This window comes from Chanodichthys erythropterus, chromosome 4, assembly GCF_024489055.1.
Source record: "Chanodichthys erythropterus isolate Z2021 chromosome 4, ASM2448905v1, whole genome shotgun sequence".
NCBI classification, from domain to species: domain Eukaryota; kingdom Metazoa; phylum Chordata; class Actinopteri; order Cypriniformes; family Xenocyprididae; genus Chanodichthys; species Chanodichthys erythropterus.
This window is the reverse complement of record NC_090224.1, coordinates 7,919,787-7,940,475: the sequence shown is the minus strand read 5'-3', so window position 1 is coordinate 7,940,475 and position 20,689 is coordinate 7,919,787. Positions and strand designations below refer to the sequence as shown.

At 40.1% G+C, this 20,689-nt stretch overlaps 1 protein-coding gene across 6 annotated transcripts in view; it reads left to right on the top strand.

Moving 5' to 3' along the window:
• Positions 1-19,857, top strand: part of sipa1l1 (signal-induced proliferation-associated 1 like 1) — a 78,457-nt gene extending 58,600 nt beyond the window's left edge. For 3 of the 6 annotated variants that reach the window (XM_067383920.1, XM_067383921.1, XM_067383922.1), the window contains 14 exons: positions 314-893; positions 1,518-1,792; positions 2,829-3,119; positions 3,257-3,409; positions 3,608-3,732; positions 9,083-9,180; positions 9,825-10,267; positions 11,094-11,315; positions 11,884-12,043; positions 12,324-12,549; positions 12,963-13,226; positions 13,986-14,097; positions 14,256-14,334; positions 17,025-19,857. In XM_067383920.1, coding sequence (XP_067240021.1) covers positions 314-893; positions 1,518-1,792; positions 2,829-3,119; positions 3,257-3,409; positions 3,608-3,732; positions 9,083-9,180; positions 9,825-10,267; positions 11,094-11,315; positions 11,884-12,043; positions 12,324-12,549; positions 12,963-13,226; positions 13,986-14,097; positions 14,256-14,334; positions 17,025-17,168 — 3,172 coding nt within the window. In that variant the 3' untranslated portion in view covers positions 17,169-19,857. The remainder of the gene's footprint in view (positions 1-313; positions 894-1,517; positions 1,793-2,828; positions 3,120-3,256; positions 3,410-3,607; positions 3,733-9,082; positions 9,181-9,824; positions 10,268-11,093; positions 11,316-11,883; positions 12,044-12,323; positions 12,550-12,962; positions 13,227-13,985; positions 14,098-14,255; positions 14,335-17,024) is intronic. The other 3 variants (XM_067383923.1, XM_067383925.1, XM_067383924.1) reach the window with 3 other exon arrangements.
• Positions 19,858-20,689: the final 832 nt, after the last annotated feature.

Below are 20,689 nucleotides of genomic sequence, written 5' to 3'. Positions count from 1 at the left end.
ATTACTAGCTCTGTGTGGAGTTGTCAACAGCATAATAACCATCAGTCTTTTTGATAATTTCCTTCTATTCCCATTTGGCAATGTATTTGATGTCCCCACTACCACAATTCACACTTTGACTCTTAGTTTCATCATTTCCATAGCAGCCACATTGTCTTTTGGAATGAATTTCGTTCATGCATAAACATGAGGGCCTTTAGGGAAGTTTGCGAATGGTTTAACAATTATCTTGTGCATGTGAAGAGCTATTTGTCTCATTGTTTGAAATCTTCTCTCTTGTTTCCCTTTATTATCTCCACCCCCTCGTTCACAGTGTGGCAGTGGCTCGCTCACGAGATGTACCTGCCTTTGGTCCACCTATTCCTGAGGATGCTACATTCCCAAAGTCCACAGTCTTTCGAGATTTCCTTTTGGCTAAGGTCATCAATGCTGAAAATGCAGCCCACAAGTCAGACAAGTTTCGCGCCATGGCCACTCGGACACGGCAGGAGTACTTGAGGGACCTGGCTGAGCGGCACGTTACGAGCACGCCTATTGATCCCTCGGGCAAATTTCCTTTCATTTCTCTGGCCCACAAGCGTAAGGAGAAGACCCGGCCCTACCTTGGCGCGGAGCTTCGGAGCCCAGGGGCCATCACCTGGCCTGTTTACGCCGAGGACCATGGAGCCGGAGGAGAACTGGAGGCCCTGCTGGCCATTTCAAATGACTTTCTAGTGCTGGTGGACCCAGAAGCCAAGGCTGTTGTATTCAACTGCGCTGTCCGAGATGTCATTGGTTGGACGCTGGGAAGCCCTGCTTCCATGAAGATCTACTATGAACGTGGAGAGAACATCTCCCTACGCTCCATCAATAACAACACAGAAGACTTCCGTGAGGTTGTCAAACGTTTAGAGGTACGTGTGGAGTTGCAGGTATCATGACAGATGGAATTTTAATTATTTTCATTTTTTAATGATGTTCTTCATTTTATTTTTTAAAGAAATTAAGGAATTTTAAATATTTGTCATTCAGTCAGACACAGCATATGGACCTGAGAGCTTGTCTCTTGGTTCTTAATCATTTTCATTTTGTATCCAAGTGGGATTACAGCTATCAAGCTTTTGGACAAGCTCAAAGTAATTTTGAGGGCTGTGTTGTGTATGTTTCATTGTGTGAATTAATGGGGTGTATAAGAGAGCCTTTGCATAACTGTGCAGTGGCTTGAATGTACTTCTGATTTGGCCCCCTGCCCATTATGTCACTCTTCAAGTGCAAGAGCTGTTGCCATGGTAACAAGTACTCTGTGAACTGAATGCTCATGATCTCCATCACAGTCATGAAACATATTAACAGAGCTTTCTTTGAGAAAAAAGCCCTGATGCTGATTTGCAGATTGGGTACATAGCTTATGATAGACATTTCCAATCCATTTTGCTCATTTTTGATAAAGCCTTGCATCCTTAATAGAGGACATGTTTCTAAACTACATAAAACTACTTGAGAATCAAGTCATATCAGTCTTTCCCCCTTCCTCTCAGCACCTAACTAAAGGCTGTGAAACATCTGAGATGACCTTGCGGAGGAATGGGCTGGGCCAACTTGGCTTTCACGTTAACTATGAGGGCATCGTGGCAGAGGTGGAGCCGTACGGCTATGCCTGGCAAGCAGGGCTGAGGCAAGGCAGCCGATTGGTCGAAATTTGCAAGGTGGCTGTGGCAACACTTTCACACGAGCAGATGATAGACCTGCTCCGCACCTCAGTCACAGTGAAAGTTGTCATCATACCACCCCATGAGGATGCCACACCTCGCAGGTAGGTCTTTGAGTATCAATTAATGGTTTAATTCATTATTTCTTGACTGAATCCTGGTGAATAAGTAGCAATTATTTTTGTCAGGTAGAAAAGTAAACCAGTCATTCCAAGTTTTGCAATAACATAACAACACAAAACATTGCACCTTTGTGCCCACACATGCAAACCAAAATAGATGAGATCCGCCTTTCCAGTCTAGGCTTTCCTGCAGGCGCTGTGCCAACTTGAAGGTTATAATGATCAGGGTCTAAACTACAAATCATCTGGATTTTATTTCCGTTCACTGTTCTTTTTTTTTCTTTTTCTTTTTTTTTTTTTTACAGTTTGGTGTTGCATTATTATCTATAAAAAAAACACCTACCATTTCCATTTTTGACAGTTTATATTTTTTTCTAAACTAAAAACTGACACTCTATCCCCCAGTTTCACAGACAAGGCTTAAGCTAGTCCTAGACTAAAATGCATGTTTGAGCTGTTTTAACTGAAACCAACTTGCACTGACATATCTTAAAATAAGTCTGTGCCATTGTTTTGCCTCAAGCAATGTTTTTTTCTGGTGAACGTTTAAAAAAGCTACTTAAATATCCTAAACTAAAGCCTAATCCTGGCTTAGGCTAAACCCTGTCTCTGAAACCGGGCCTGTGTCTCTTTTGGGTTTTAAACCAACAAGAGGAAAAAAATGAGGAATTGAGCCACTAGAGAGGTATGAGCCTGCATAGGTGTTAGGGCTGGGCGATATATTGCATGCGATTGTCACGCGCATTTCGTCAGTAAAGCCGGTTCCCTGATTACCGCTAAATCACCATCACCTGCTTTCAAATGGAGCGGCATTTAATAGACAGAGCCGTAGTTCACTGACAAGCCACGCAATATCGTGTTCATTATCGAAGGCGATTCATCTGCGATAATGAACGCGATATTGCGTAGCTTGTCAGTGATCTACGGCTCTGTCTATTAAATGCCGCTCCATTTGAAAGCAGGTGATGGCGATTTAATAATTTCAATACCACTAACAACCAAATTCATCTTTTTATAGGGGCTGTTCAGAACTGCACCGTATGCCAGTTGTTGAATACAAAGGCAGCAATGAGAGCGGCTCATTTGAGTACAAGTTTCCTTTCCGGAGCAATAACAACAAGTGGCAGCGCACCTCTTCCAGCCCACAGCAGTCCCTCACTGCCTCACCTCAGAGTCACAGCGGGACCCCGAACCGTGCTGTCAGCCTGGGGGCCAGCATGGGCAAGACCCTCTCTGCGGAGCGGCCAGAAAGAGCTGCTGCCATCCCCCGCAGCGTGTCCAGTGATGGTCGACCCCTGGACTCCAAAAGGTCTGTATGATGGCTGCCATTATAGAGTGGAGCTTTTAAGTTGCTCTTCCCCTTCATTTTTTATTTTTTTTTGCCCGTTCTTCCTGTCTCTCGTTTATCTGTATTTGTGTGTGTCGCTCTTTATGTACCTCTCTCAGGATGTCTCCAGGTTCTGAGAACTATGCCCTGACCTCCTCTCTCATGTTGGGCCGCTCGCCGCACAACCGCAGTTCCCCCAGTAACCTCTCTTGTTCCAGTGACACGGGTTCAGGCAGCTCTGCTCACTGGAGGCAGAAGTCCATGCCTGAGGGGTGAGGCACTACAAAAACACTTCCTCTTACTGTCTATCTCCTCTTTGTCCTTGGTTTCTTTTGAACCCTTAAGTGTCACTTAATCACCCAGTCATCTCACCACTTTATCTGTTCAAGCTTTCACACAGCTTTTAACGACAAGATGGCATTGATCGCAAAACGATGACAACGTATGCATGTTTATGTTTACATTTATAGATTTGCACACAACAGGCACTCTCCTCTCCCAGCGGAGCGGCAAATGGCGGCAGAGGGAGGAAGCAGTGGCAAGTCAACCCCCAGCTGGCCCAGAGTGGAGGACAGCTCTGACAGACCACCATCAGGTCAGACCACACTCCATCAGTGATGAATTATTAAAGGGAAGGTTGTTAAATGCAAGGTGTCTGAAAGTGAGGGTAGGAGGAAGCACTGCAGGAATGAATGAATGAGCTCAACAAAACTATTAACCGAATGAAAGGTTGAAAAGGCGAATGAATGAAGACAAAACACCATTTTAGCCAATTTCAGGATTTCCAGATTTTATTCAATTCTTGTTCACAAGCTTTTGATTTGAGTTGATTCGATGCCGATTCATTTAACCATATTTCAGTTTCCATTTTGCTTACATATAAAATAAATGGTCATAGTAGTAGTAGTAGGAGTAGTAGTATACAGGGAACATTCTGACTTAGTACCTTTTTTAGAAAAATTAACAACAGGGCATTTCAGTTGCTTCACAGTTTGTGCTACGCAGTGTTATTTCAGTATTTGTAAACTATTACAGGTTTTATTAATACTTTGAATTAGAATTTATTTTTATATATAAAGTTTTGTATATTAATTTTAGTAAGTTTTATAAAGTTGTAGTAATTGTGGTTTTGTCATTTAATTAGTTTAATTTATGTATATAGCTTTATTTTTTATTTAGGGTACGGTTGAACTAATTTTAGAACTTAAAATTATTTATTTCACAACATTTCTAGATTTTGTTTAAGGTTTCTAAGTTTTATGTTTTCATCTAACATTTATATTTTATCTTCAACTATATTTCAGTTACCAAAAACAAATTTGAATGGTTTTAATAGTAGTTAGCAATAGGGGTGTAATGATGCATCGTTATATTGAGATTTCGCGATACGATTATATGATTTGTGATAGTTTGTTTTATCCAAGGCTTAAATTACTGTATTTATAAGGTATAATTATATAATATAATAAAATAATATTATTATTTTAATAATAATAATAAAGTAATAATAATAATAAAAAAAAACCTCTCTCCTTTTTTGACTTAAAATATCGTATTCAGTATCACGATTTTTATCGAAACGTGATACGAGTGTATCGTTAACACACTTAATTAACAAAAACAGCACTGATGTTACAGACATGGTACCACAAATCATGTGGCTTGTTGGGGACAGGTGCACTATTATTTTACAAAGAGCTCGGACTTAGGATTTTAAAGTGGACAAAAACATCCCATAGGATTTCACTGGAGGAAGGATCTGAGGATCAGAATATCAAAGAGACTTGAGGGTGGGCTCTTTTGACTTAGGCCAGTAAGTAACTACTCAGAACACCTTAGCAACTGCATAGTAATGTCCCAGCAGCCACCCACGACACCTTAGCATAGTGGTGACCACATGACCACTCACATTCATTTGAAGATATGTAAAAACCTAGTCTTTCTTCTCAAGTGCTTTCATTAGAAAACACTGAAAGTGACATTTTGTTTTAACAAAAGAGCTCATGGAAACACCATATAGACATCTCAGCATGAAAACCAAATGCAATGAAACTCTCGTTCTCAGGGTGCTTGTTGCCATGCTGTAGGCTGTGTGGTTTTGATATCCCATGTTTCCACCTGGCATTGATGGCTACTCTTTTCTTTTTGTTGGGCCACACTTGTTTTTGACAGCAGCTCGGCTCAGTTCGGTCTTCTCACCCTTCTAACACAGCAGATCATCTGATCCTTCCCTCCCCCTGAATACCTCTGTTGTATAACCGTGGTCAACCTTAGAGCGCTCGATAGATCAAGCATAGCCTTTGAAAGTAAGCTGTGTCCAGTGAATAGCAGCAAACATAAACGGTGTCTCTGAACAGCAGGCTGTGCATGGGTTCAAGCTAAGACAGAAATACCTCTTTCCTGCTGGTACGGTTGTGTAAGCAGCGCTTTATGTGCCTCTAGCACCCCCCCCCCCCCAAACTCTCACTCTTCAAGGTCCAAGTGTGCTGTGACTCACACTACCACCCCCTTTCTGCGTATTTTTCTTCTTTCTCTTCCTCTCTCCATTCCTCTGCTTCTCCACATGTCTCCTGTTTTTGACAGGACTATTCCCATATATTTTTTTTTTTTTAAAAGACTGCAGGACCTGCAGGCTGTCTTATACTGTCTCCACTGTGTCTGTCTGTCTCTCGCTTTGTCTCCGTTTATGTCCCTCTTTTGTATATTTCTCTGTAACCATCTCACTGCTTTCAGCTTCTCTGACTGTTGTGGTCAAGCGGCCCACCTCCACACTCTATTGACCCCTCTTAGCTCCGCTATGTGGCCTCTCGGAGACTCGGATGGTAATAGCAGGGTCCGGCCCACACAAAACACATCAAAACGCATCTGAGCAATTTGGCCCAGTAAACCTTATGACCAGTGCTGTAAATGTTACCACAGCCTAGAATTATATGCCGTTCTCATGATTGCAGTCAACTTTTTGTAGCATGAGAGGTCAGCAAATGCTGACCTATGTCGGTTTTGTCTTTTGGGATGGCTTTGAGCAGTCACCTCGCTGACATGTTATATTTGTAAAGATTTAAATTTTAGACCCAAAGAACCTTAACTTAAAGGGTTAGTTCACCCAAAAGTGAAAATTCTGTCATCATTTACTCACTCTCATGTCCTTCCAAGCCCATAAGACTTATGTTCATCTTCAAAACACACTTTTTAATGAAATCTGTGCAATTTCTGTCCCTCCATTGACAGATGTGCAACTTTGATGCTTCAAGAAGTTCATAAAAAGATCGTAAAACTAATCCATATGAATTGAATGGTTTAGTCCAATTTTTTTGAAGAGACACAATCACTTTATACACTGAACAGGTGTATTCATGTAAAACATTCATTAACGCACACATCAGTTATGATAAACAGAAGCTCAAGCATGTTCACTTGACGTGAGAACCAATGAGGTTCATCTTTGTGTGTTATGCGGCATGTTTGAGCTTCCGCGAGAGGTTTGTTGCGCATCAAGCAGGTTCGTCTGAGCTGCCGTTTGTTTACTGATCAATATTTATATGTGAGTAAAAGCCTAAATTCAATCTGTTTATCTTATAAAATGATTGTCTCAGAAAATTTGGGCTTGACTGCTCAATTCATATGGATTTGTTTTATAGTCTCTTTATGAACTTTTGAGTTTTTGCTATTTTTAACACATTTCTGACTTTTTATTATGCTCATTCACATCCAAACCTTTACTTTTTCCCTGTAGCTTCTAGATACTTTTCCTAAAGTGATGCTCCATTTCTCTAAAGCAGTCATGTTAGCACAAAATTGTATATTCAGGAAGTAATTCGAATTGAGTAAAGAGTGTTTTGTTTCATCTTAAAGATTGTGGTTTGTACAAACTGAGTTTGAGTTCTGAGATACTGCAAGGTATTATTATTCTGAAAAACAAAAAAACTCTGCTTTGAATAGCTAAAGGGAGGTAAGAGGCAGGAAGTAGGTTGTCGAGGGGAAGGAAAGCCTTTTCAAAAAGCTCGAAAGGAATTGCCCCCCTCTGACAAAGCAATGTTGCAGTGGCTCATGCATGTACAAAGAAATGGTCTTATTTTCCTAACACAGACGAATGTTTTTAAAGCTTTTTTCAAATATATTCCCATGAATACTCTTATGTCTTAGCGCCTGTGTAATCAGTCTGTGTGAACTGCGACACATAAAGTCTCTGATGTTTTGTGATCATTTCAAGCATTTTCTGACATTCTGCTTCCTGTCCGTCCATCCCCCTCCCCCTTCTGAAGTCTGTGTACTTAAACTGCTTGTACCATCTATTTTTGTTATGCTGGCCATTATGTAACAACCAACAATTATACAAGAGTTTCTTTTACACACACTGTCCTTTAATGAAATCAGCACAGACTGCATAGGCTGTATTGATAATTTCAGATTTCTTTGAATCCTAATTGTCTATTTTTTTTCCCCAAGGAGGAGAATCTATTGTGCGTGCGTGTGTGCGTGTGATTTATGATGACACAAATTTGTATAATGACATGGGTATTACACTGGTATTACGACATAAACATTAAAAATGAGGACATTTCATGAGTCCTCATATTTAAAATAGCTTTAAAAACATACTAAACAATGTTTTATTAAAAATGTAAAAATGCAGAATGTTTTCTGTAATGAGTAGGTTTAGGGGTAGTGTAGGGGATAGAATGTACAGTTTGTACAGTATAAAAACCATTACGCCTATGGAATGTCCTCACTTTGATAGCAAAGCAAACCTGTGTGCGTGTTTTTGTGACGTATCAGGACACAAATCAACACAACATCATCAACACGACAGCCAGTGCCACAGTTTCCTCAAAATTATAATCACGACTATTAATCATGTTTATTCTATCAAAAGAGTAATGTAACTATGGCTATTTTGCAAGTTCTTTACCAACCTACACTTCACCCAAAAGGCCTGTAGGTGGCACAAAGACTTAAATTTAACCAACTATGATAACTTCATTAGATGGTAAATCAATACAAAACATGGTTTTGGTGAGCGCTTTGTAATATGTATTCACATTAGATTTTAAAGCAACACAATTAGTTTGCAATAAGACAAACCAGATTCAAATTGCCCAGCAAATTCGTAAAGCAAAGAAAAATCATTTCTAGCTGATCAACATTATGAAAACTGGTAAAACCTTTAGGAACTTCAAAAGATAAAACAGCGAAAATCCTAATATTACTTCCAATATTTCCAAATTATGTTCATTTTCATAGAGAGGCCAATATCGTGACGATTAATTAAAATCAATCGAGAGAAGCAGATATCGTTATCGTGATAAAATACGATTAATCGTGCAGCCCTAATTTAATTTAATTTGACTTGACATTTGATATTCAACCTTATCCTTGAAATTGATTCAAAAGTGCTTTTGATCTGCCTGCATTAACACTATTCTTTAGAATAGAAAAATTATATACCAATTATCAATGTAAAGCTGCTTTGACACAATCTGCATTGTAAAAAGCGCTATATAAATAAAGGTGACTTGACAAATTTGTATAATGACATGGGTATGACATAGGTATTACAAGGAGAGGGTGACTTATGAAAATATTACCCCATGTCCCCATTTTTCAAAAGGCTTATAAATCATACAGAATGAGTTTTTTGAGAAAGTAAAAATGTACAGTTTTCTATGATGGGTAGGTTTAGGGGTTAGTGTAGGGTGATAGAAAATACGGTTTGTACAAAAACCATTACGCCTATGGAATGTCCTCACAATTCACAAAAACAAACGTGTGTGTGCATGCATGTGAACTATGGGCTTTGTTTGACATTTCTCATCTAAATAAGTCTCAAATGTGTCTGTTTCCTCCCTGCTGTTGTGCCCTCATTTTCGGTATTCACCAGAATGTTTTTTTCTGTTAAGTACTGTCTAAATGTCCTGTTTTCTAATGCAATCTCTTATCTTCTGTAGATGCTCCAGTCACTAAGCCTAGCTCGTCCTACTCAGGCGGCCCACGCATCCAGAGACAGGAACAGGTCATTCACCTTTCACCCAAGAAGGGCAGCCAGGTAGGATCTCATGCTACATATTACCACTCTTAAAAATGGCACCCCATGGTACCTCTTCACTTAAGGAGCTTTATGTAGCGAGCATCACCATAAAATACCACAAACAGTAGTTTAACACTTAGTTAATATGCAAGTCAGAAGGATGGTCAGAAGCACCATTTTTATGATTGAGGGTGGACTATTTTGACTTGAGCCAGAAATCAGCCCTGAGCACCCTAGCAATAGCTAAGTATATTAAATAAATCTTACTAACCCCAAACTTTTGAACAGTAATGTATGTTACTGATCTAGCATCAGTAACATACATTACTGTTCAAAAGTTTGGGGTTAGTAAGATTTATTTATTTATTTGGAAAGAGATTAATATTTTTATTCTGCATCAAATTAATCAAAAGTGACAGTAGACATTTATAATGTTACAAAAGATTTCTATTTCAAATAAGTGCTGTATTTTTGATAAAATAATTGCAGCCTTGGTGAACATAAGAGACTTATTGTAAAAACATTAAAACAAAACTTACTGACTCCAAACCTTATAACAGTAGTGTATGAGAAAATGTTCTATTTGTATTCATGTGAGTTTAACTAGTTTAACTCTTTCTGAATATATGAACCTTTCAGTGAACATTTCCTTTCTCTTACAGTCTGAAGGTCCATACTCCCACTCCAGCAGTAATACGCTCTCCAGTACCACGTCTAGTGGGGGTCACAGCGATGACAAGTGGTATGATCTTGGTAGTGGAGGGATGGGAGAGCAGCCTGAAGCTGAGCCAAACGGTCTGGGTGGCGGTGGCTACCTGCAGGGTGCTTCAGCTGACAGTGGCATCGATGCTACATCATACGGCCCTACCCATGGGAGTTCCAGCTCTCTGCTGGCTGTGGGATCTGCTGGGGCCAGAGAAAGAGCCCCTTCACCCTGGCACAGCCCCACAGAAGGGGGCCGGAGGGTGCTTGAGAGGTCCCCTCCCGTTGCAGAGTCCCCAGTGTCCCCTGCTGATGTTCCGCCTACTACCCGAAGCCCACCGACCCATCTACTGGTCCGGGATGGCAGTTCTTACAGTCTGAGTGACATGGCCTCCCATTCTAGGTATGTTTTGATTCACTTAAACTTTTACAGACTTGTAGATGTTTTTTTTTTTTTTTTTTTTTTTTTTATGGACTAGCAAACAACAACCTAGCAAATGCTCAAAACTCCCTAAACAATGCCTTTGGAACCTTCCAGAACACCTTAGCAACACCCTGGCAACCACACACAACATTGTGATGGTGGGCTTTTTTTTATTTGGGCCTGTAAGCAGCCACCTAGTCACACCAGAACACCTTTGATGTACCCTAACAACTGCATAGCAACACCATGGCAACCATACACAATATTTTAGCATCGTATCAGTGGGCTCTATTGTTTCAAAAAAGTAATCAACCACCTAGCAATACCCAGAACACATTTGAAGTGCCCTAGCAACCACCCAGAACACCCTAACAACTGTATAGCAACACTATGGCAACCACACAACACACATATTTGCATAGTGGCAGTGGGCTTATTTAATTACCAAATAACCAACCATCAATACCCAGAAAACCTAGATTTCCCTTAGAACACCACATTAAATTTCTCTAGAAAGCACCTAGCAACTACATTGCAACCACACACATCTTAGCATTGTGGCGATTTTTTTTTTTGTTTTGTTTTGTTTTGTTTGGGCAAGAAATGTTGATCCATCCAGAAATGTGCTCCAGAGTTTTGATGTTAGTTTTACATGTTACAATTCTTCGATATACTGTATAATTTTTTTGTAGTAGTGGTAATATTATGACAAATATGATGCTATATAGTATGTGTACTATTTTTCTAGGATATATATTTTCTGAGACAGTCTAGACATGTTTTCCCTTATCTGGCCCTCCCTCAGCACACGCCACTCTGTCAGCCCTGCAGTCCTGAGCTCCAGCCACAGCTCCCCACGTGAAGAGTCTTCCTCGGCCACCTCCCCCTCCTCCTCTTCCTCCCAGAGCTCAGTGTCACCTGGCCCCAAGAGTTTCTATCCTCGCCAAGGGGCCACTAGCAAGTACCTGATCGGCTGGAGGAAACCGGGCAGCACCATCAACTCTGTGGACTTTGGGGACACACGCAAGTAAGTAAAGGAGCTCGGCCGTGAGGATGATGCATGGTTAAAAGATGTGTGACTGGATTTTAAAGATGTGAAGGAGAGATGTTTGAAAAGATACACACAGGGAAACAGTCACAGCAAGTTCATAAATCCTGGACTAGTTGCAGTCCTGCTGGATATATTCCACACATTGTTTTATAGACAGTTAAGAATGTTCTAGTTGTTTGGTCTGACCTTCCTCTTCAGTGGCAATAAATTTATTTAATCTTTTTGTCAAAAGAGAAATTTGGGTTTTGTTTTGCTCTGCCTCTTGGATTTTTGTTTTTTACTAATACATGACTGCCACCTTCTGGAGAGGAAGAGTGATAACAGTGAAAGGGAATATGTGCATGTTGATCCTGAAAATATGGAAATGATTGCCTTAAAGACCCCCTGTGGTGAAAATCAAGTTTTTAATATTGTTTATATGTCTAAGTGGTGTTTTAATATGCTTTCAGACAAACTATGTGTATTACTGGCTACAGGGGGACTTTAAAATTGACAGAGTAAAGGATTTGAAGTTTTCATTTAAAATCTTGCATTATGCCCTCAGAAGACCACAGGGTGAGGGGACAGACGCTGGGTCTTCTCAGTCGAGGCCTTCTCTTAGGGATCTGCACTCTCCTCAAGCCATGTGCAAGTCTACAGTGGAAGAAGATCTGAAGAAACTCATCACACCAGAAAGTCCCCCATCCATTCAGCACAAGGAGAAGGTATGTCATCAACTGAAAAGAACTATGATACTGAGCCAGTGTGCTGGCTAAAAAAAATATAATTTTAATATTTTTTTTTATTTCACAATGTAATTTTCTAGTTGTAATATTTTTAATAATGATATTATTGTTCTTTTTTATAGTCATATTGAAATATTTTTCTTAAAAAAAAATGCATTTTAAGTCGCAGTCAGTTTTTATTAGAAAGATGAAATGTGGATTACAGTAACACAGGGTCAGTTACTGCAATCATATATTTCTTCCCTCCTCTTCTTTGCAGTCCTCCTCCTCAGGTCTAGCAAGCTCAGGGCGGCGTTCTCTGCACCGCACCCTGTCAGATGAGAGTATATACCGGGGTCAGCGGCTGCCGTCTCTGGGAGATTCAGTTCTGGAGCAGGCTCTGGCCAGTGACGTGCTCTTCAGCTGCTCTACCCTTCCACGATCGCCGACCACCCGTGGCGCCCCTCTGCGCAGACCTTCCTACAAAATGGGCATCAAGATGCATGGTGAGAGAACCTGTCATGATTGGGTCAGGGTAGCACAATCTATAGAGATGTCCTGACAATGCAAATATCATAGAACAAATCTAATAAGTCTGGAGTCATCAACGCCTACTGTCTGCGACAGTACTTCAGGGGCTCCACCAATTATTGTTTGATCTCAAACAAATTTCTGTGAAAAATTGAGACTGTGCATTTAACAAAACAACAATATTTTATAACTTCAAAGCTAAAATTCAGCTGAATGTTTCATTGTCTGGGAAGTTTTTATTCAGTATCACAAGTTATGAAAAAGCATTGCAATCCCCGTTATGTTGTGTAAGATGCACACTCCACAATCTCTAACTGGGCAAAAGCACACAATCACACACATGCGCACACACACGCCACCTCACGTTTTCTCATTGGCTATGTGTTAGGTGACCTCTCAGCGTCTGACACCTCTCTAGCAGACCTGCACGAGCGGCACAGGCTGCCTCCTCCTGAGCTGGGTCTCATGCCTCTCCCGGACACGGACACAGACAGCGGCCTGGACTGGACCCACCTTGTGGATGTTGCCAATGCTTTCGAGGGTGAGAGAAGACCACAGCGCAGTGAGCCCATTTCTCTTCTCTTTATCTCTCCTCCTCAGCTATGTCACAGCTTTGCACAATCCACCTGTCCATCTTCTGTAGGAGGGAGAGGTATTTATTTGATTAAAATTCACATTTTAGGGTGTTTCTTCAAATATGGGCACTTTCATATGTCAAGGGTTGTTTGTTAAAGCTACATTATGTACTTTTTTTTTTTTTTTTGATAAAACATAAAATGTTATTAAAATGGGATATTGCTTACATACTGTACGTCATTCACCTGTGTGTGTCAGTGAAAAGTAAATTTGACATGGATAAAAAAAAACTGACCACGGATCACTCAAAACTGCAAACCTCCTCAAGACATATGCAGTTTTGTAGTTTTTGTTTTAATAATTTTAGTACTTCAAATTACTTATTTGGGTTAGTTGCCTGGTTCTGCTTTGTCTGTAAAATTAAATAACCTAATGATTGTGTGAAATGTGTTTTAATGGGAGTTTAATTTCTAAAGGGTCACAACACAAGGCAAAAAAAAAAATGCCCATAGTTAAAGCACTACCCATTACTGGGATTTATGATGTTAAGGGTTTATCCATTTTGTGCAATGATATAACATGCTGAACATAAGGATTTGGAATAATGTGTGAAATGCTGTTACATTAATGGGAATGTCCCCTGCGGGCTTGCACTGATGGACAGATGTGAAATTATGTCTTGGAATGTGCGACTGTGTTAAGCTCGAGGTGATGCTTTATCGTATGCCTAATACTGCCTTCACAGTTAAATTAATGCTCTGCTTGTCACTACACCATCATCTCTCTCTCTTTCTCTCAACTCCATCACACTCTTCTCCTCCCATTCCCCTCTCAGTGCAAAGAGGGTTTATGTTTAGTTCTCAGGACGTCAGTCAGAGAGGAGAGACTTCACTCAGTCCTCAGCATCTAGAGCTGCAGCCAGTGCCCCACACCAGACTCTCCCCCAGGTACATCCATTACCCTCTCACATCTCAGCTTTTTCCTAATAGTCCAACAAATAATGTGTAATTCTTATTGTATATGTAACGTGAATGTGGTTTCTTAGTCATGCTGTAGTTTGTTGCATATGGCATCCATTTTGTCCTAACTCTGGTTCTTCTGTTAGTGAGGGGCCTTCAAGCTACAGTGGGAAGGTTTCTCAGCTAGAAGCTTTGGTGAAGATGTTGCAGGAGGACTTGAAGAAAGTGAGTAGAACTTATACAATATTCAGAATGACCTCATGGTGTGGGTCGTCGGGAATCATTTCCACTTTTCCCTCATTAATGATGGCCCTGCTTGTGCTGGTAAAGCACCAACAATGTGTGAAACATTAATTTTCATTAATTAAACAAATTGGCAACCACGTGTAAATGTCAGTAAAGTGCAACAGTGCCCATCCACTTTTTTTTGGCCTAGGTTTTGAAAGTGTTTTTCGGATAGGGATTTTAAAGTATTTAGTTATAAGCCGTGAACCAATACAACCAGCTACGAGGTGGATCACAACAAAAAAACATTTGAAAATATGACTAAAAGACAAAAGGAAAAGAATAACAATGCCATGAAAACAATGGAGAAATATAAAAATAAGATGAAATGCTGGCTGATTGCTATAACAAAAACATTTGACAGCCATTTTAAGGGTTAGTTCACCAAAAAATGAAAATTCTGTCAATAATTACTCACCCTCATGTCATTCCAAACCCAAAAGACCTTCAGTGATCTTCAGAACACAAATTAATATATTTCCGATGAAATCCGAGAGCTCTCTGACCCCTCCATAGATAATAATTTAATTACCACTTTCAAGGCCCAGAAAGGTAGTGAAGACATTGTTAAAATTAGAGCTTAGATTCTCTGCCCGAGCCGGTCGGGTCGGGCCGATATTTCCCGCCACTGTCCTCGGGCCGGGTTGGGTCGGGTCCTTGATAAAGCACGTCACATGTCATGCGCAGCGTCTCGTCCACTAGCACTCGCAGTCTCGCACGCGTGACGCATCACACCTGCTCTGCATGCTGTACTATTCAGTAGCTTAGCTTGAAGAAGCAAAGAAAAAAATTAAAACAGAAGAATTAACTTTGAGCAAGTTTGGAGGAAAATCTGAGGTTTGGAAACTTTTTAAACTAGTCGTGGGGAGTGACAACATATGTGTTGGCTTTGTCTCGTGCATTAAATGCGGCACGCTTCTCGCCTATGACAGCAAAAAAAAGGGGACTTCTGAATAAACAAACAACGCAGTTTACATGCTTCTTCCTTACCGTATTATTCATTAAGATAATAATTAATAAATGCACGCACAATTATGAACTTGATAAATGTTACAGATGTGTTTTACTATGCACAAACAAATGCCTTTCAATTTACATGTGCAAAATTCAGAATTAAATGAATGTGCTGCAATTTGTACAAAAAGAGAGTCTGTAGTAGCCTATGTGTTTTGGCCATTAAATAAGCACATTTAGTTTCAAGTTTAAGTTTTGTTTTGAAGAAAGATTTTCTTTAAAGTGAATTTCGTTTAGTATAAATTGTATCTTAATTTTAATACATTTTTCAGCAACCAATTGCCTGGATTTAATACATAAAAAGCAATATAGCAGACAATATAATAATGACATGGAGGCGCCGGCGCGCCGCGGTCACACTTACACCATTTGAAACTCGTAACACGCTGTCACCGAATTTACAAATGCACATCTTCCTTGTTTCTCACACACATATTATGTGGAAATAGCAATATGTTAAAGTAACATTATTATTAATAATTAATCTTTAAGAATATTAGATTGAATGCTGAATGTTGTGCTTGTTCAATTTAATAAAATTAAAACTTTAATTATGATAATTAAAATAATTGAATATTTAATATTGAGTGGCCAATTTTTGCTAATTTATTAATAGTATTTATATAATATATATATACTGTGCAGCTCCCCCCTGTAGCGTAAATGATCTAGCACAGCAGCACCTGCTTTAAAAAAAAAAAATTTGGTGCCTCCCTTGGTTATAACGGCCCACATATTAAAAATGGTCGGGTTTAAATCGGGCTCGGGCTCATAATTACAGTGAACGTGTCGGGCCGGGCTCGGACACAACGTGTTCGGGCTCGGGTAGGGTCTGGCTTGATTTGTTGGGCCTGATCTAAGCTCTAGTTAAAATAGTCCATGTGACTACAGTGGTTCAATCTTAATTTTATGAAGTGTCTGCCAATACTGAACCGGCTTTCCAACGTGGAACACAGAAGCGCTGCACTGTGTGTACAACGTAAACGGTGTAGGGGAATTATTTATTATTAATAATTAAGTTATTATTTTTTGTTTGTTTTTTGTGCACAAAAAGTATTCTCATCACTAAATAAAATTAAGGTTGAACCACTGTAGTCACATGGACTATATTAACGATGTCTTTACTACCTCTCTGGGCCTTGAAAGTGGTCGTTAAATTGCTGTCTATGGTGGAGTCAGAAAACACTCAGATTTCATCAGAAATATCTTAACTTGTGTTCCGAAGGTGAACAAAGCTCTTACGGGTTTGGAATGACATGAGGGTGAGTAATTTTTGGGTGAACTAACCCTTTAACTACCTCGTATCTTACAGTAAGTCTTTAAATGTTTATAATGGAGAAAATGAAGGGGATTTTTACTTCTGGAAGTCATCAAATCTTGAACTAGTGGAATAGACAAAGGTCGCTTTGGAACATGAAAATGAGTAATTGTCTTTTTGCCTTTATTTTTCCTAGATAAAAACTGCTTGATAATTTGACTGGAATAGTTGAATATATTTTGCGTTTTGTGTTGCATTTACAACCCTAGTAACTGTTGTAAACTGGAGCTCTATCGATTTATTTAAAGCGAGTGTATTCACATTTATCATTCTCACTATGTTTTTCTTTTTCTCCCAGGAAAGGGAAGAGAAATTGAAACTTCAGGCACAAATTAAGAGGCTTTGGGAGGACAATCAGAGGCTGCAAGAAGAGTCTCAAAGCTCTGCTGCCAAGCTCAAGAAGTTCACAGAGTGGGTCTTTAACACCATCGATCTGAACTGAGCCATCTGCAGAAGACAGTCAAGATCAATAGACTTCTCGAGGACCAGACAGACATGGGAGAGACTTTTATTCCCATGTGTGACCGGATTGAGAATTGTCCATTCACAATTCAACGCAATTTGTTATTCACATTAGCATTCCTCTACAAACTCTCAACACATCTGTGGCGACATGGCTGATATGGCTCAAAGTGAGGGAAGGGCAAAAAAACAAATCTTCTCCACTCTAGATCCCTTGGGACATCATTAGAAGCACCCACGGGAGTAACTAGTAACTAGTAACTAGCTGTGATGCCAGTTTCTGCCTTCCAGGCTGTTCCATTCTTGTCCCTCCTCTGCCCTACTTACAACTGACAAACTGACATTTGGTTCCAGTCATTTGGACAGTGCTTCTGCCCTGCCCTGTGAAGACCCCCTGCCTCAGAGCCCGAGTAGAAGACTCCTCTGCTATACAACCACATTTCAGCACCATGTCGTGAAATTTTGCGGCAACATTGTGATTTTGGAGTGCTTTTCCCCTCAAACTGTAAAAAGTCTGTCTGCATGTTCCAATCTACAAACTCCATGTGCCGCCCTGATCTTCGGATAGCATTTGCGTTTCAAAACAAGGAACGCACCTTTTTTTTTCTGAAGGTGGCATGAAGTGATTTGCTCATAATGAAGTCAAAACTTGTGTTGTGTTATGATGTTTCATCTCAGCATCAATCAAAGCAATAGCAGGGAGTCTGAATCCTTGTCCTCAAGACTGGACTTGCGCAAAAAACATAACGACTTTGGCAATATTCTGCCTTGATTCCTCTCGAGTACATCTCAAATCTGTGGTACGAACACTGATGATCCTACAAGTCTGGAATTTAAGGACATGTCTTATTTTGGGAACAGTTCACTTATTTATTTCATTTATGTTAAGAGTAAACAATTTCGATTCTCTATGCGTGCAGTACAACGGACATCTGTGAATAGCGTTCCATTTCGGAAGGGGATGTCACTTCTTTTGGACTCTGTTTTTATTTTTGGTATTATTTTTATTTCTAGTAGAGTTCTGCCTGAGCTGCACAGTATCTTTTGTTGTGCAAGTTGTGGTGCCCTAGTCTGCTATTGTGTTGCTTTAGTGCCATCTAGTGGTAATAAGTGATCGTCTCACTTGACTTCAGCTCTAATCTATTCCAGTTTGTTTCCACGTTGCCTAAACACACTCATAGTGATGGAAACCTTCCATTCGAACAAGAGATAACGCTGTAAAAAGCAGACACGGGTATTGGATTCAATATCAGGGATGGGAGGAGGTGCCTTTCTGAGAAAAGGGGAAAAAAGGAAGGAAAGCCTTTTCAGAGTCATATCTGAACTCATAACAGGAGACACAAGTTCTCATGAAAGATGCAATGGGCTGCTTGCAGGAACTAGCCTCAGAAAGAATGCACTCAGACAGAGTCAGATCTCGGATGCTTTGGAACCAGAGGGATGGCTTAGTTAAGAGCCAGTTTCGCTGTCTGGGATCAATAATATTGAACAACTCGCCCAGTAATCTCGCACCCGGTTATAGCACTTTGCTCTTGTTGTCAGTTTCTCAGTTCCTCTTCCAAACATAGCGGCATTCCCAGAGCAGAAAGGTCAGGAATCAAAGACCAAACATCCCGCCCTACTTATATCACTGACCCAAGTAATGTATATTGTATAGATCTCCTTCATTATACTGTTTATACTCTTCAGGAAGCACTAGCTGGTTTCTCAGTATAATGAAGGCGGAGTTGCTTTCTGGATACTTTACATGTTATGAAGAAGATGTGCACAATGGATCCGGAGGTAACTTCGATTTGAGTGAGCAGCCATAATCGATTCTGTTCTAGGAATCACTCGAAGTGTCTCAGAAAGTGCCTCCTGATGCCCGCAGAGAACGAAACACTAAGAATGCCAAACTTTTGCCTCGGTCAAAACTCCCTGTTAACAGGGACGACCTGCACAATGTGGAGAACGACATGAGATTTTTCGTTTCATTTCTAGGCTCAGTCAGGAGTTTGAAACGAGAGCATCAAACTCCCTGACTGCTATTTATTCTCGCATCACTCCACTCTGGTTTGGTATTCATTCTCCCAACATTCTCGATCTTTTATCATTTTAAACGCATAAATGTTTTTTGTTCAAGGTAAATATTGATGACTGTGGGAATGTGAATTTTTTTATTTTTTTTATTCATTCTCTAGCTCCTATTTCTTCTAATTTTGTTCTTAGCTTTCTGATTTAAATTTCTTTGCACTGTCTTTTTTTTTTTCTTTCATTTTGTATAAATCTATCGCTATTCGTTTATGGACATGCATAAACATATGGCTCTTGATGTTGCTTCTTGTTCTTGCGTATTGCAGTCACTTTTGAGAGAGATGAGGCTGGGATTGTTTTCCTTCCCTCGATCTCTTTTATATTGTGCCATTAGACGTTATTCCATATATTCTCCCATCTAAACTTTAAAGAATTGTGTTTTTAATGATGTGCACATTTTAAAAAGGAGCATCAAGATAACAAACAAAAAGTACTGTTTACATATACTGTTCATCTTCTTTGTAAAGTGTAGAGGTTTAAAAAGAGACTTTCCAGTGATTACAGTATTAAGGTTTCATAAATAAATAATAATAAAAAAAACTTGATTTGAGGTGCTGTAATTATTCATGAACTGGTCAAAACAAATGGCTCTTGCTTGCCGCCTGCTCTATGAGGTGTAATCTGCTATTGCTTTCTGAGCCAATAAATTAATCTAAATGCAATAGTTGAATGTCATCCCACGTCTCCTCGTGTTTATTATTGCTGCGATCTGTGCCCTTGTTTTATGTTTTTGTCTTTCTCTCCATCAGTGTTGTGCTTTTGTGGGAGAGGCTGATTTTTGCCACGGTAGCGGCGAGGATAATTGCACCTTGCAGTAAGTAATCAGCAAAGCCTGTTGAAGAGCAGGGCTGGATTGCCAAGGGCTCCTCACGTCCTCCTGCTGATCTGCCTCTGATTGTGACGTTAACCCTCTCGTGTCCGTGGCCGCGTGTAGCCGAATCCCGTCTAATGCGGTTGCGGAAGTAGCTTCTACTGGTATCGCTGAATTTGCAGAATGAAGTCGCTTTTAAATGCTGCGAGAGAATCTTCTTTTTGTGGAAATGCTAATGTTGACCCGAAATGGAAAAGAATGTAAAGGGCATCTCTTACCTGCAGCTGTCGATTCTGGCCGAAAGTCTGTGCAACAATATCTGGCCAAGTTAGTGAAGTCAAATAACCTTGCTGGATTTTCATGTATGTGCGGTAGGAGACATTTCGGATATATCAGTGAGCAAATGTCAATGGAGTTATTATCTGCTTCAAACTATTGGAAATGGACATGTAGACGACTTGAGTGCACAGACCCAGACTGAAGTGGAATGTCCTCTGCTCGGGAACTTTGGTTGAACAATGCAATAGGGAATTTTTAGTGCACTTGAAATAAACATGTTGTAGAGCAAGTAGTGGGAGCAAAGGGCTTAGAGCTCTTCCCAAGAGTGCCGGCTGTTG